The 16,036-nt window shown below is 44.3% G+C and overlaps 1 protein-coding gene across 1 annotated transcript in view; it reads left to right on the top strand.

Annotated features, from left to right (window-relative positions):
- LOC126484882 (serine/threonine-protein kinase NLK2-like) overlaps nt 1-15,314 on the top strand; it is a 51,647-nt gene extending 36,333 nt beyond the window's left edge. The window contains exon 2 of the mRNA XM_050108479.1: nt 15,009-15,314. Within this exon, the coding sequence (XP_049964436.1) occupies nt 15,009-15,314 (306 nt within the window). The remainder of the gene's footprint in view (nt 1-15,008) is intronic.
- Nucleotides 15,315-16,036: the final 722 nt, after the last annotated feature.

Below are 16,036 nucleotides of genomic sequence, written 5' to 3'. Positions count from 1 at the left end.
ATCAAAGCATTGAACCGGTTAACATCTAAATCTAACCGCAAGGTCTCTCTTTTGTTTAACGACAACCTGTTCCTTTGTACAATTGTTCAGGCTGTATTTACGACCAAGAGCTGATTCATCAGAACATTAATGATCTGATACAAACCAGAAACGAAAGGCAATATAATAGCGGAACCAATTTTCAAACATCAACTAGTGTCTTAGTACAATACTACGGTCTATATTTACAACCAAAAATGCCGCCCGAGTAAAACTCTGAGGGTCGGGTAAAAACCACAAAATAATAAGGAGGGCAGGTAGTCAATAACACAAATCACCATGAGGATTACAGAATGTTACTCCCCTTTATCTTCAAGCAGTTCTGTGGATCCACGGTGCGTCGGAGGGGTTACTGAGTGGTGCCGATGAAAGCCAGGAAAAAGAGGGTAGCCAGGCCACGAACAGTCGTCCGACACGAATGTTGTCAACCAACCGACGCGATGTCCGCCTCCTGCTTGTAGTCGACGCTGACCCCAGTGAAGTACTCCGGTGTCTTCGCTCTGCGCAGGCCCCCCTTGTCGCGACGCTACCGCCAATCCGCAAACTTCGTGCCTCCATTTCGGGCCAGCGGTTTTCCATTGATAGTGGCCGGCCGGAGTGGCCGAGCGGTTCTAGGCGCTACAGTGTGGAACCGCTCGGCCGCTACGGCCGCAGGTTCGAATCCTGCCTCGGGCATGGATGTGTGTGACGTCCTTAGGTTAGTTAGCTTTAAGTAGTTCTAAGTTCTAGGGGACTGATGACCTCAGATATTAAGTCCCATAGTGCACAGAGCCATTTGAACCATTTTTAGAACCATTGATAGTGACTGGGCCAAATATATCACGAAATAAGCATCAAACGAAAAAACTACAAAAAATGAAACTAGTCTAGCTTGAAGGGGGATACCTGATGGCGCTATGGTTGGCCCGCTAGATGGCTCTGCCATATGTCAAACGAATATGAAATGCGTATTTTTTAAATAGGAACCCCCATGTTTTATTACATATTCGTGTAGTACGTAAAGAAATATGAATGTTTTAGTTGGAACACTTTTTTCGCTTTGTGATAGATGGCGCTGTAAGAGTCACAAACGTATAAGTACGTGGTATCAAGTAATATGCCGCCAGTGCGGACTGTGATGCAATACCCGTGTTAACATGGACCGTTTACCACGTTTACCAATTGCTGGAAAGGTCGATATCTTGTTGATGTATATCTATTGTGAACAAAATGCCCAACGGGCGTGTGCTATGTATGCTGCTCGGTATCCTGGACGACATCATCCAAGTGTCCGGACCGTTCGCCGGATAGTTACGTTATTTAAGGAAACAGGAAGTTTTCAGCCACATATGAAACGTCAACCACGACCTGCAACAAATGATGATGACCAAGTAGGTGTTTTAGCTACTGTCATGGCTAATCCGCACATCAGTAGCAGACTAATTGTGCGAGAATCGGGAATCTCAAAAACATCGGTCTTGAGAATGCTACATCAACATCGATTGCACCCGTACCATTTTTCTATGCACGAGGAATTGCATGCCGACGACTTTGAACTTCGTGTACATTTCCGCCACTGGGTACAAGAGAAATTACGGGACGATGACAGTTTTTTTGCACGCGTTCTTTTTAGCGACGAAGCGTCATTCACCAACAGCAGTAACGTAAACCGGCATAATATGCACTATTGGGCAACGGAAAATCCACGATGGTGGCGACAAGTGGAAAATCAGCGACCATGGCGGGTTAATGTATGGTACGGCATTATGGGAGGAAGGGTAATTGGCCCCCAATTTATCGATGGCAGTCTGAATGGTGCAATGTATGCTCATTTCCTACGTAATGTTCTACCGATGTTACTACAAGATGTTTCACTGCAAGACAGAATGGCGATGTACTTCCAATATGATGGATGTCCGGCACATAGCTCGTGTGCGGTTGAAGCGGTATTTAACAGCATATTTCATGACAGGTGGATTGGACGTCGAAGCACCACACCATTGCCAGCACGTTCACCGGATCAGACGCCCCCAGATTTCTTTCTATGGGGAAACTTGAAGGACATTTGCTATCGTGATCCACCGACAACGCCTGACAACATGCGTCAGCGCATTGTCAATGCATCTGCGAACATTACGGAAGGCGAACTGCTCGCTGTTGAGAGGAATGTCGTTACACGTATTGTCAAATGCATTGAGGCTGACGTACATCATTTTGAGCATTTATTGCATTAATGTTGTGTTTACAGGTAATCATGCTATAACAGCATGCGTTCTCAGAAATAAGTTCACAAAGGTACATGTATCACAGTGGAACAACCGAAATAAAATGTTCAAACGTACTTACGTTTGGTATTTTAATTTAAAAATACCTACCTGTTACCAACTGTTCGTCTAAAATTAGGAGCCATATGTTTGTGACTATTACAGTGCCATCTATCACAAAGCGAAAAAAGTGATTCAACTAAAACATTCATGTTTCTTTACGTACTACAGTAATATGTAATAAAAATGGGGGTTCCTATTTTAAAAACGCGGTTATATCCGTTTGTCCTAAGGCAGCGCCATCTAGTGGGCCAATCATAGCGCCATCTGGTTTCCCCCTTCAAGCTAGAAAAGTTTCGTTCTTTGTAGTATTTTCGTTTGACGCTTATTTCGTGAGATATTTGCCCCGGTCACGATCAATCGACTACCCGGTATATATCGGTAAGCCAAGAACTTCTAATGGCACAACCCACAGATACCAAGTGTTCCTTATAGATATTGGTAATTGGGCCACAAGAGGGATATTCGATAGTACACCTGAGCTAATGGCGCCAGAAGGCACAGTCTATTAACTCAATAGCGCCACGGCTCAAGTATATTTTTACGTTAGAAGAAAAGTGTACAGTTAATTTTTTTTATACAATACGCGTTTTCTGCGAGATTGACAAGCTAGTGAGCCGTACAACAATGACGAGATTTCTTTACAGCCATTATGTAAGTACCTGTAGAATCAGTTTTCGTATAATATTTGGAAAAAAGTCTCCAGTTCTTATTTTTTCTGTTGATCAACAGGAGGATGGCGGAACGCCAGAGGAGCACAAGCTCCATGAACCCCAGTTCCCCATGCCAGACGGGATGCACGAAATTATGCATGATTGGGGGCATTGCGATCCTCAGTCCCCCATATTACATCATACATGTCTGTATCATTTGGAACACACTCTGCCAATCAAGGCAGAGTGTGTTCCAAATGATACAGACATGTGTGATGTAATATCATCTTGGGGAGAATGGGAATTAAGTAATTATTACTATGTATAATCGCTGTTCTTTCTTTCTGTCTTTGCAGTAACATCAACAATAGTAATAGCATATGGGTATTCTTATTCTCGCGCGCTCTCTCTCGCTCTTTCTCTCTCTCTCTTTCTCTCTCTCTCTCTCTCTCTCTCTCTCTCTCTCTCTCTCTCTCTCTCTCTCTCTCAAACATACATACACACACGCACACACACACACACACACACACACACACACACACACTTTTTTCACAACTAAACCATCAGAGAATGCTGTAGCAGAAGTTCAGAGGCAGGCAGTAACATTATCGCAATGCGGTCCCATTCGACACGAGTCGTCCTGCAGGGCAGCATGTGGCTTGCAGGTGAACAGCTAACCACTTTCGCCACCCACCCACCGACCCCGCCGACTCTGCCGCTCCCCTCTGGCACCATTGCCTTGCTCTGGTGTCCATGGGTGACACCGCCACCGGCACAACAACCATCTGCTGTCTGACTCATGCTTCCCTCAACCAGATGCGTCGTCCTGTTTCAGAGGAAATCTCTCAGCCTGCAAGATCTGGGCACTCACAGAGGATAGTGTTATTGATTGTTCGGAGCCCCATGGGGCTCCATGGGGACATCGCTGCTAAGGAGAAGAAGAAAGACATTGTGCATTTATTGTGTGCATACCAGTTGGATTCATTCCAGACATGAAACGGATCCTTCCAGCTGCCACGAAGAGCATAGGGTGCAGCCTCCTGCAGGTGGTGGTTGAAGTCGATACTACTGATAGGACTCACTTTGGACTGGAAGAGGTTCTCGTTGGTTCTGCAGGATTATGAGAAGTAGTAAAGGGTGCAAGTCTTGCTTTCGAGGTAAAAGCAGTGCTCACCATTGGCACCATAGTTGACTGACTGACTGCAGACCTCTGGTACAGAGCCGAATGGAGGGTCTGAATCAGAGGCTCAGACAGTTTTGCGACCATGTAGGCTGCAGATTCCTCGATTTGCGCCAGAGGGTGGTGGGGTTTTAAATTCTGCTGAATTGGTCAGGAGTCCATTACTCCCAGGAGGAACGGGTAGAGGGGGCTGCGTGACGCGGACTGGGTGGTTTTTAAGGTTGCAGGGTTTCAGGGGAACACAAAAAGGCGTTCAATCTCAAAGAATGCAGATGAACACAGAAGGAACATAGATCTGGAAACCATCGGTAAAACAACTGTAAATTGTCGTGGTTGTGCTGGGAAAATTCTAATACAAAGCACTAACGCTCAGATCGTTAAGGCACTGAAAGCTGGCTAAAGCCAGAAATAAATTGTCGAAATTTTTGCGAAGGACCTAGCGCTATTCTGAGAGGACAGTGAAATTTGGGTTTCACCGGACAGAGCGGATCACGTTATGGTTGTGGAAAGGGGCCTAAATCAGTTACTGTCAGTTGCACAAAACACACACACTTTATTTTCCTAAAAACACTTAATCATTCCTGGCCTTAAAAGGATTCAAAAACAATACGGCTGAAGGCCCAAACACAAGTTATTAAAATTTTCGTAAGGAATACACACGGCTGAAGGCCCTAGTGACCAAAAATGTTTTACATAAATACTCGACCGAAGGCCACACACTGTACATAGAACAACTCAAGGCTTAAGGCCTGGATAACAATCAGGATTTCCTACTAGCAAAATCCCCCTTTATTAAAAAAATACTTTAAGCAAGAATCTTCAAAGTTTTAATTTAAGGCGGCTGAAGGCTTTATCTTAACATTAAAATGAACTAAATTAATATACTTCTCAAGTAGGGTAGCGCAAACGGATCTGGTTCCCGTGTCGCTTGACAGTGCCGGAGGGTCCAGAAACGAAAAAGCTGGCGAAGAATGCGCCCCTGCTCCCAGCGCTGCCTGCCAGAGGAAATGCGATAGAACACCAAGCATGCGGCGCCAAGCCAGAACGTGGCGAACCAGCGGGAACACGCAGTGACGGGTGCAATAGCTGCAGTAGCGACCAATGGGCGGGGCCATGTAGCAGTTCCGCTGGGGAACGGGTGCCAGGTTTGTAACTTGTTTACTCGCATGCAAGCAGCGCTGTGTGGCACGCTCAGCCGGGGCCTGACGGAAGGGCACGTGTTGTGCCGTGCCAACAGTACACACACCCGGGGTCACGTCGAACGAGGAAGTAGCCATGTCTAATGTGTCTTGTCTGTGTAGCAAGTCCACTACTTCCTGCAAAGACGTGTTTTTAAATCTTAAAATTTGCTCGTGGATGCTGTGGTCCACCACGTTCTGCGCAGTAGCGTCTCTAATCGTGATATCTCCATGTGAGAGTTCATATGTGCAGTTAAAGTCACAATCAGATGTTAGCCCGTGAAGGTCAGATAACCATAATTTTTTTGACTGAGTAGGACCGCGCCAGAGACGAAAGAACTTGTAGCGTGCAGCTACTACATTTACACTGTCACGGAAGTGGGGTTCAATGCATCAATCACTTCGCCGTAAGTATGTGTCTTTGGGCGGGTTGTGGGAAACAATTTTACGAGCACACGGTATAACACAACACCCACTCTGTACCTGGTAAGTTGTTTGCTGCGAAGTGTGCTTCGAGCTGGGCGATGTATTCTGGTTAGTGTTCAACGTCAGGATTGAAAAGACGAAATGGAAGTGCCTGAGGCGCCATCGCCGGTGGTACAGGTGGTGGCGTCGGAGGCGCCGTAGTAGCTGCAGTTTGTAGTGTGATCGGTCCATTTACGGCAGCAAGAAGCCTGAAACAGTACAAGATCTAACAGCAAAGACTGTTCCTGTGGCGAAGCCATCGTTGAAACAAACTTAAAGTCTTATAGCGACGAGTGGAAACACTCGTACACTGATGCACACACTGGGCTATCACAAAAAAATAAAGCTGTACCAAGCAAAAAACAAAGGAAAAAAACAGCATCCTCGTCGGCAATATTTTTGTATCCCGCCTGGAAGATGTTGCATGGGTCTGCTCCTGAAATCTGAAAAGGTGGCTGAATGATGCAAACGAATAGGAGCAGGTGAGGTAAAACACGTCGGTACTGCAACTAAAGTAAAAGAGCTTTCTACTGGTGCATGAATATAAAAATGCGTTCGTAACTTTGTTACAGGTGAGCACATAGGTGCGAAGCCTTAGACCCGTCGTAAGTAGAGCAAAATCTCTATACAAAGCGTAGCTGAAGTGTCCCGGCCACCTGCTCTTGATGAACTGGACGAGCCGGACGGAGTGACCGAGCGGTTCTAGGCGCTACAGTGTGGAATCGCGCGACCGCTACGGTCGCAGGTTCGAATCCTGCCTCGGGCATGGATGTGTGTGATATCCTTAGGTTAGTTAGGTTTAAGTAGTTCTAAGTTCTAGGGGACTGATAACCTTAGAAGTTAAGTCCCATAGTGCTCAGAGCCATTTGAACCATTTTTGAACTACACGTAAACGGAGCGGCGCTCGTTGAGCCGCACAGCATTAGCTAGAGGCAGCTGTGGTCGACAAAGATCTCCGCTCTCGTAGTGACAACCTACTCTGTGGCATCGGAACTATCGATACCACATTAACAATAGATTAATTAATACAATTTTGGATTGTTCCCATCAGCTGGAACTGGGTACAAGATCGTTGAGACATCTACTGACGCTATTTACCGGTCGCATTTCAGACATTGGTCTATCAGGAGCTGCTTGTTGTGTACTAGAATAGTCAACTCATCGACTTTCATGACAAGGAAACCATTGTACAACGGTATCTAAAGTGGAATCAATGGTGGCTCGAAATGTGCTGAAACCTGTCAGGCCTGGAAACGGTAATGAACTTGCCATAGCCTGCAGTGGACCTACATTAACCTCTCAGTCAGAAGGAAAACTTCACCCTGCTAGCACACCATATGCAGTGGGAGCGACCTTCAACCATCCGAGAGCAGCAGCAGCTTCCCAGCGTCCGTGTATTATCAATGAAGACTGCACTGTACTTCACAACTGAAAAGCAGGGTGATTACACGTCAAACTATGAGTTCTTTAAATCAGTTGGTCTGAAACCTTGCAATGATTTTCGATGTAACGAGCCCAGTGTAATATGACGAGTGTATTATACCCCAGGAACACCTCTCGCATAAACCTTACATATCCACCACATACAGCAAGAAAAACGGAATTAGAATTCTCATCGACCTCCAAGACACTTTAACCGTCCTATGGAGAAGGGCCATTACGAAGAAGGATCGTACTACTAAAGTGGCATCGAACCTTACACTTAATACTTTAGTGTTCCTGTTTCATAAGACATGATATGAACTTAACAGCGTCGAGATTTATCGCACACACCTTCTAGGCATAGCATCAATTCTTGAATCGTAGTTCTCTGCTTCTCCGTTGGACATGAACGATTTACAAAATGGTGAATGATTCAGAGACGAGCCAGTGGGTAGACAGCTGGAAGATACAAGGGATTTATTGCATGTATACCTCTAAGACTGCTTATGGGATACTTTAAAGACATGTGGTGATTTGTACTGAATGCTAAACGGGAACTTACGCAGGTATGCAGTGCAACAGGTAACAACACATACATTCAAGGAGCTCAAGAGGGGAACGAGGTTACCACCAATAAAATAATGCCACACATCACTGTATCGGTAGCAGCTAGTTTTTAAAAGTTCGGAATGCTAGTGTATTTCTACCATTATCTTTCTGTTCATGGAAGGTTTCCGTATACCATATGCAACAATGTTCACAACTTGAGATCCCATTGTGAAATGCTCTGAGTATGGCAAGCACGCAAATGTGGTCTATTAAAACCTATGCTCTATTGGAGACGCCCAGATTAACCATACTTGCGTTTCACACCAATAGAAAACTGAATGTAGCAAATGATTCCACCAAATTTGACAACTGCGCGTCAGCTAATGGCAGAGTCCATCTGAACTCCGAATTCTACACGTATAATAATCTACACCTGCAGTGGAACGAAAATGTATACAGAGATGGTGATGTTTGGTTTGTGGAGTGCTCAACTGCGCGGTTATCTGCGCCCGTACAAAGTCTCAAATTTTGCACAGTCCAATCTTTTTACACAGTCCAGTCTAGCCACAGTCATAAATGATGATAAAATGATTAGGGCAACACAGACACACAGTCCACAGGCAGAGAAAATCCCCAACCCGGCCAGGAATCGAAATGAGGCCCCGTGATCCAGAGGCAGCAATGCTAGCTATTTCTTTGACCTTTTCTTTTATTTCACATAAACAGTAACAAAAATGGCTAGCTTACAATGAAAAGACATGAACAAGGTGACAGATAATTGCAGTAATAAATTACAGCATTCTCTATCACTGTCGCTCCCAGCGACACTTGTCTTGCAGCAGTTAGGGAAACTGTCAATAGGCGTCTCTAACTGTAGAAAATTAAATTACGTTATTTTACATATTTGAGCTATTTCTTAACTTTGTCATCAGATACCAACCATATATTCGAATTCGAAGCTTCAGTGTTCTGTCAGAACTCACTGCAGATATATTGACTGATGCCTGTAGTCATAATCTCACGAAGTCGTAAGTGTGTTATGCATGGGTAGTGCTGGCCATTTGACAAAACAGTTGCTATCCACACCTCTGCGATATTTCGCCATTTCACGAACAGGTTTTTAGGCCTGTCCAAAGGGGTGGATGGCGTGTTTCAACCCAATATATTGGAGCATTCTGTTAACTGAGAGGCAGGTCTCTGTGATGCATTGACGTACAGAAGGTCTGAGACCCGAAGTTCAGCATATAGATTTCGCTGAGTGGAGGGTGTTCGATAGGGAATGTTTTGTACTTTTTGAGAATGAATTTCTTTATTTTCTAACATTCACCTAGGGAAATGAGCCATTTACTTTCGTTCACCAATTCATTTTACTTGTTTTCTTACGTTCACCTAGGGAACTGAGCGATTTACTTTCGTTTGCCAATTCATTTTATTTATTTTCTTATGTACACCAATAATTCTCTTCCGTGCACCTTTTATAAAGGGTGTATTAACTTTATTTTCTTACATGCACCAATCATTTTTTACGTTGACCTTTTATAAAAAAATCTATTAACTTTATTTTCTTACATGCACTAGCATTTTTACGTGCACCTTTTATAAAAAAAAAGTATTAAAATTCATTTTCCTTACATGCAACTTTGTAAAATATATTCTTTTAAGTGAAAATGGGGCGAGTTAGATCTGGAAATGAGAAGTATAGTAGAAGGTAAAGGAGGATTGTGCATAACTGGCTCAATTTCTGACGAACCCGGAGGGTGAGGCAGAAAATAACCTAGTGAGCCACAATCATCCTTTCCCTTCAACTAGTTTCCGTTCCTCTATCCAACAGAAGTCCACAAATATCGCAGTCAACAGCTTTCATGAACAAATTATTATCCTTCTTTGGCTCAGTCACGGAAAAGCTGGTTCAGTTTAGCCTACCAGTCTCCCACGGAAGTTTCTGGAGCTTAGTGATCAGCCAAATCGCAGGATTATCCCAGATACGATTTGTGAAAGCTAGGACTTGAATCACAGGACGGTACACCTTGGTTCACTACTACTGTATGTGAGGCTGTTTGGCAGTAGCGAGGAAGCATTCAAAATCAGTGTAAACTTTGTAGGGGCATTGCTCTTGATGGTGGGTCTTCTCTAATTTCACGAATTTGTTTTTCTCAGTATGTATTGTAATACCTACCGGTTTGTTGGCAGTGCAAGCAACTTGATTCTTTGCTAAAAGGTCATTTTTGGAAAAGACAATCAGGCTCCTAAGACAAAAATTCTTTACACGAAGATTTTTTGGCAATTGATAGGAATGGAGGTACCAGAAGACAAAAATTCTCTACACGAAGATTTCATTGACAACTTGCAGGAGAGGAGGTATTCTACGCCGTTGATTCAACAATAAATTGCCTTTCTTCTTATTTTTCTCATCTGAGAATAACAGCAAGTTTGTTTGCATCTTATGTTGGTTTGCAAATTCTGAGAAATGGACGTTCCCGACGACTCTCTTTGAAACTTAACCGTCATCTGACTTTCACTTATCCAAGATATAAACATAAACTGATATATGGGTATTCTGTGTCTCAAATTCAGGAATGTCCAGGGCTGAATGGGGCAATCCTTATCATCAAAGTTATAAAACCCACGAATGTCAGTACCTATGCCATAAGGAGATGTAAGCTGAAGATGATTCCTATAGTTGTAATTTCTCTCGCAAGCCAGGACTGACCACGCGAAGCAATACTATTCATCCAGAATGAGATTTTCACTCTGCAGCGGAGTGTGCGCTGATATGAAACTTCCTGGCAGATTAAAACTGTGCGCCCGACCGAGACTCGAACTCCGGACCTTTGCCTTTCGCGGGCAAGTGCTCTACCATCTGAGCTACCGAAGCACGACTCACGCCCGGTCCTTACAGCCGTACTTCTGCCAGCATCTCGTCTCCTACCTTCCAAACTTTACAGAAACTCTCCTGCGAACCTAGCAGAACTAGCACTCCTGAAAGAAAGGATACTGCGGAGACACGGCTTAGCCACAGCCTGGGGGATGTTTCCAGAATGAGATTTTCACTCTGCGGCGGAGTGTGCGCTGATATGAAACTTCCTGGCAGATTAAAACTGTGCGCCCGACCGAGACTCGAACTCGGGACCTTTGCCTTGCGCGGGCAAGTGCTCTACCATCTGAGCTACCGAAGCACGACTCACGCCCGGTCCTCACAGCCGTACTTCTGCCAGTATCTCGTCTCCTACCTTCCAAACTTTACAGAAGCTCTCCTGCGCAGGAGGGATGTACCAGCATCTACAAGCACATCTACATGGATACTCTGCAAATCACATTTAAGTGCCTGGCAGAGAGTTCATCGAACCACCTTGATAATGATTCTCTATCATTCCACTCTCGAACAGCGCACGGAAGAAACGAACACCAATATCTTCCTGCGCGAGGTCTGATTTCCATTATTTTACAATTTTACTATGTGGGTCGGCGTCAGCAAAATCTTTTCGCATTTGGACGAAAAAGTTGATCATTGAAATTTCGTTGAAAGATCTCACCGCAACAAGAAACGCCGATGTTTTGATTATGTCCATCTCAAATCCTATACCATGTCCGTTACACGCTCTCCCCTATTTCTCAACAATACAAAACGTGCTCCCGTTCATTCAGCTTTCTCGATGTACTCCAGTGACCAAATTCGGTAATGATCCCTAATCACGTAGGAGTACTCCAAAAGAAGGCGGACAAGCGTAGTGTAAGCATTCTCTTTAGTAGATCTGTTTCATATTCTAAGTGTTCTGCCAATAAAGCTCAGTATTCGGTTCACCTTACCAACAACATTTTCTATGTATTATTTTCAGTTGATGTTTATAATTCATATTTGACTGAATCTTGTAACAGAAGTTTAACGAATGCCTTTTAGCATAAGTTTAACGGATTCCCCACACGTTTCATTATTTAGGCTCAACTGCCAATTTTCACACCATACAGATACTTTTCTAAATGTTTTTGCAATTTTATTTGATCTTCTGACGCCTGTACTAGGCGGTAAACGACAGAGTATTCTGCTTAATGATATGGACCTGTAATCCAGTGGATTACTCCTGTCGCCTTTCTTGAATATTGGTGTGAGCTGTGCAACTTTCGAGTACGGATCTTGCTGCTCAGATTGTCTCCGAAATAGTTTATACAGACAGGAACAGCTGAGGGCCTCTAACACTACTTTGGGGAGCGCTAGAAACCACTCCTATTTCACTCTATGACCTTCCGCCAGTTACGGCGACTGTGACCTCTTTGACACGAAATCACGAATCCAGTCGCATTACGGAGGCTATATTCCAAAAGCACATAATTAGATTACAAGCCATTTGTGAGGTACAGTATCGAAAGCCTTCTGGAAATCTAGAAATTCCGAATCGTTTTGAAATACTTTGTCGATAGCACTCAACCCATCGTATAAGAACAGAGCTGGTTGTCTTTCACGAAAACGATAGTTTCTAAATCCGAGTTAACTGTGTGTCAAGAAACTGTTCCCTTTACCATAATTCCTAATGTTCAAACACAATATATATTTCAAAACTCTGCTGGTGAATCATATGGGCCTGTAATCCAGTGGATTACTCCTATCGGCTTTCTTGAATATTGGTGTGACCTGTGCAACTTTCCAGTCTTTGAGTACGGATCTTTCGCCGAGCGATCGGTTGTATATGATTGTTAGGTATGGAGCTAGTCCGTCAGCATACTCTGAAAGGAACCTAGTTGCTATACAGTCTGGGACGGAAGACTTGCTGTTATTAAGTGATTTAAGTTGCTTCAGTACTCCGAGGATATGTACTTCTATGTTACTCTTGTTGGCAGCTTTTCTTGGAATTCTGGAATCTTCTTTGGTAAAGAAATTTCTAAAGGCTGTGTTTAGTAACTCTGCTTTGGCAGCACAGTCATCTATAGTATTTCCATCGCTATCGCGCTGAGAAGACGCTGATTGTGTCTCTGCTATGATACTTTACGTAAAGTCCGTGTTTCGAGCTACTGAAAAAGATTGCCTTTCTTGGGTTTTTGGCGTTCGTTTGAATTTGGCATGCTTTCTTCGTTGTTTCTGCAATGTTGTTTTGACCGGTTTTGCTAATTTATTTGGTATAAACCTCTTCGTTCCTGTCGATACTATTTCTTTGAACTCTTCTGGCCCACGCTTACATCATTAATTTGGAAAGAATGGAGGTTGTCTTTTAGGAAGGCTCAAGCTAATTTTTATTTGCATTTTTGAATAGGTATATTTTCCGTTTATTTTTGGATCATTTGGGAGTTAAGGTATTTAGTCACGCGACGACAACCCTGTGTTCACTAATTTCTGTATCCGTTATTATGCTCGTTATTAGGTCAGAGTCAAGTGTGTTTCCACAACAGTTCACTATTTCAGTGAGTTCGTGAACTAACTAGAGAATGTGCTTAGCACAATTTCCGAAGATGTTTCACACGTACCTCCGGATTTAAATATGTATTTGCGCCAATATATTGAGTGAAAATTGAAGTCACCACCAACTACATGAGTCGGGTATGTGTTTGAAGTTAGAATCAAGCTCTCCTTGAACTTTTCAACTATTGTATCAGCAACTGAATTGGGAGGTCGGTAAAATAATGCAATCTTCATTTTATTCCGGTTGCCAAGAATGACCTCTATCCATACTAACACGAACAATCTTCTTGAATTCCGCTACAAGATAAACTACTTATAATACATCAAACATGCTACCACCAACTGTATTTAGCATGTCTGAGCCGTGCGTGGCTCTGTGTTTATGCCGTTTCTTGCTCGACAGCTTGTCTTTACGGAACCGTCGCCTCGTTTCTTACTCGATTTACTAGCGTCACTAAGTTGTTGGCTTGCCTGCCAGTGAGTGGCAGCAGCAGCGCATATCGATAAAAGCACTGTCATATTATGTTTGAAGTGACCAATAGTATTTCCGGCTCGTGTGTCGCGAGTTGAGTCGGGACGCAGCGCCAGTGAGGTCCGGACAGCCCAGTACTCGCCCGACACACGTGTGCTGTCCGACGGAAGGAGACTGGAGTGGGAACAACAGTTGGTTGGTCGCTCGGTCGGTCGTCTCATCGGGCGACGTGTATTTGGTCCTTTGACCGTTTCTGGGCCTCGTCAGTTGGTCATCTTGCCGGACGTGGGTCGCTTCCTTCCATGTGTAGAGATGTCGGGTGGCCAATGGGCAAGTGCTACCTCTGCATGATTGGGTCCGAGCCAGAGTGCCCGGGTCGCCGTGTCTCCGATTTCCGAACGGACATCAAGCGAGTAGGGGTGTAGCTGCAGTGAGCTCCGGACAGCCATGACTCACCCGACCGTTGCCGACACACATAACTTGAGTGGGGATGACCATGGTTGGTCGATTGGTTGGTCTTGAGATCGGACGACGTGTATTTGGTCGCTGACCGCTTAAGGAAACTCTGTGTGTGTCGACTTGTGATTTCTCCTTGTTGCTCCACACATATTGGTTTCACGATTGTCGGAGTTCTTGGTGCAAGAGTTTTCGTGGAACTGTGTCTAGCTTGTGGGAATTCGACTGAGCAGTTATGTTAATGATGCCTGTGCACTGGATTCTCAGTCGGTCGGTTGGGACAGAGTCCTGCACGGCGTGTTGTTCGACAGCCTTTGGTGTTTGTTTATATTTTTGAGTGTTTATTGTTTGGACGCCAATTTGTAAGAAGTAGTGCTGCTGGTATATTCATCCTCGCTGATTTTCCGTTGTCGTGCCGTCGGTCGGCGGAAGGGAATTGATTAGGTTGTTGATCGGTCTTTCAGCCGTCCCCGGGTCGGGTTGCCATCTGATTGCATAACAATGGAATGGTACCCTCCGTCGATGCGACGAACATGCAAGGATGTTTACTGTACTGAGCCACAGTACCGTTGCCTAGCGTCGTGCGCGCTCAGCTATGCTTCGAGTGATTAGTAGTCTGCGTGACCTTGGCACGAGCAGTCGGCGGTACGCAGCCCCTGGTGAGTTTCCTTCAGTAGTTTAGATGTCGGTTCGTCGATACGACAAATCAGTAGCAGCAAGAGAAGAAACCATATTCGTCAGAGCGACTAAAGGGTAGCATTACAGAATAGCCTAAAATTCCTACGTTGATATGACGAAGGGATAGCAGTAACAGCGCACATTCACTGGAAGTAGTGTAGTTCCATTAGTAAATTCGTCACATATTTCGGTAGTAATAACAACGCTCTTCATTTTGTCTGTAGAACATGGCTTCGAGTAGAAGATACTTGAATGATGACGAGATTAGAGCAGTTTTAGAAGAAGGTTTGGGTAACGTGCTGTCGTCAGAGGAAGAGGACTCTGAAGATGAGTTGTTGAACATGTCAGAAGAGGCGGACCCCAACTATGAGCCTTCCTCGAGTTCAGAGTCAGATGGAGATGAGACCAATCGTCGACCCATCGACGATTGGAACAGGAAATTGCAAACCACATCATTCAAGCCTCAACCTCTACTTCTGAATCCATGCAGAAAAACAAACGAACAGGGCGTCATGAAAAAGGGTATCTGAAACTAACAGGTCAACCATCACATCACCTCTTGTGTCACCTGAGAAGAGTGATATTCTTAGTACCTGGAAAGGTGGTAGCTACAGCTGGAGGACAACACTTATCAAACAACCGGGAAAAACGCCGAAGAGGAATGTGATTCACTTCACTCCAGGCCCTGCAGGTCACGCGAAAAATCCACAAAGTCCACGTCAGTACTTCCATTTATTCTTTACTTCAAATATGTTGGACACAATGATTACTTACACCAGCGATGAAATAAAAACACAACGTTCTCAATACAAAGATTCGCCTAGCTTGTCAAAAGATGTAACAAATGCTGAATTCGAATCCCTGTTTGGATTTCTTGTGATGAGTGCTGAAAAAAAGTACAACCACATGTCAGTTGACGTTCTGTGTGATACAACGAGGTCCGGAGAAAGAATCGAGCCGAAATGTCATCATCATGATTCAAGTTTCTCATAAATTGCTTGCGATTTGATGACAAAGAAACGAGAGCAGAAAGGCAGAAGATAGGCAGATTGGTCCTCTTGTCTGCCATATGGGAACCACCCCGTATAAAATGTAAAAGCAACTACAGACCAAGCCCTTCTGTTACTATTGACGAGCAGCTGGTAGGATTTCGAGGCCGTTGTCCTTTGAAGGTGTACCTTCCATCGAAACCCATTAAGTATGGGGTTAAAATTTTCATGATATGCTATCATTCAACAAGCTACATGTTCAG

This window comes from Schistocerca serialis, chromosome 6 (genome assembly GCF_023864345.2).
Source record: "Schistocerca serialis cubense isolate TAMUIC-IGC-003099 chromosome 6, iqSchSeri2.2, whole genome shotgun sequence".
NCBI classification, from domain to species: Eukaryota; Metazoa; Arthropoda; class Insecta; order Orthoptera; family Acrididae; genus Schistocerca; species Schistocerca serialis.
This window is presented reverse-complemented; position numbering and strand designations above follow the sequence as displayed.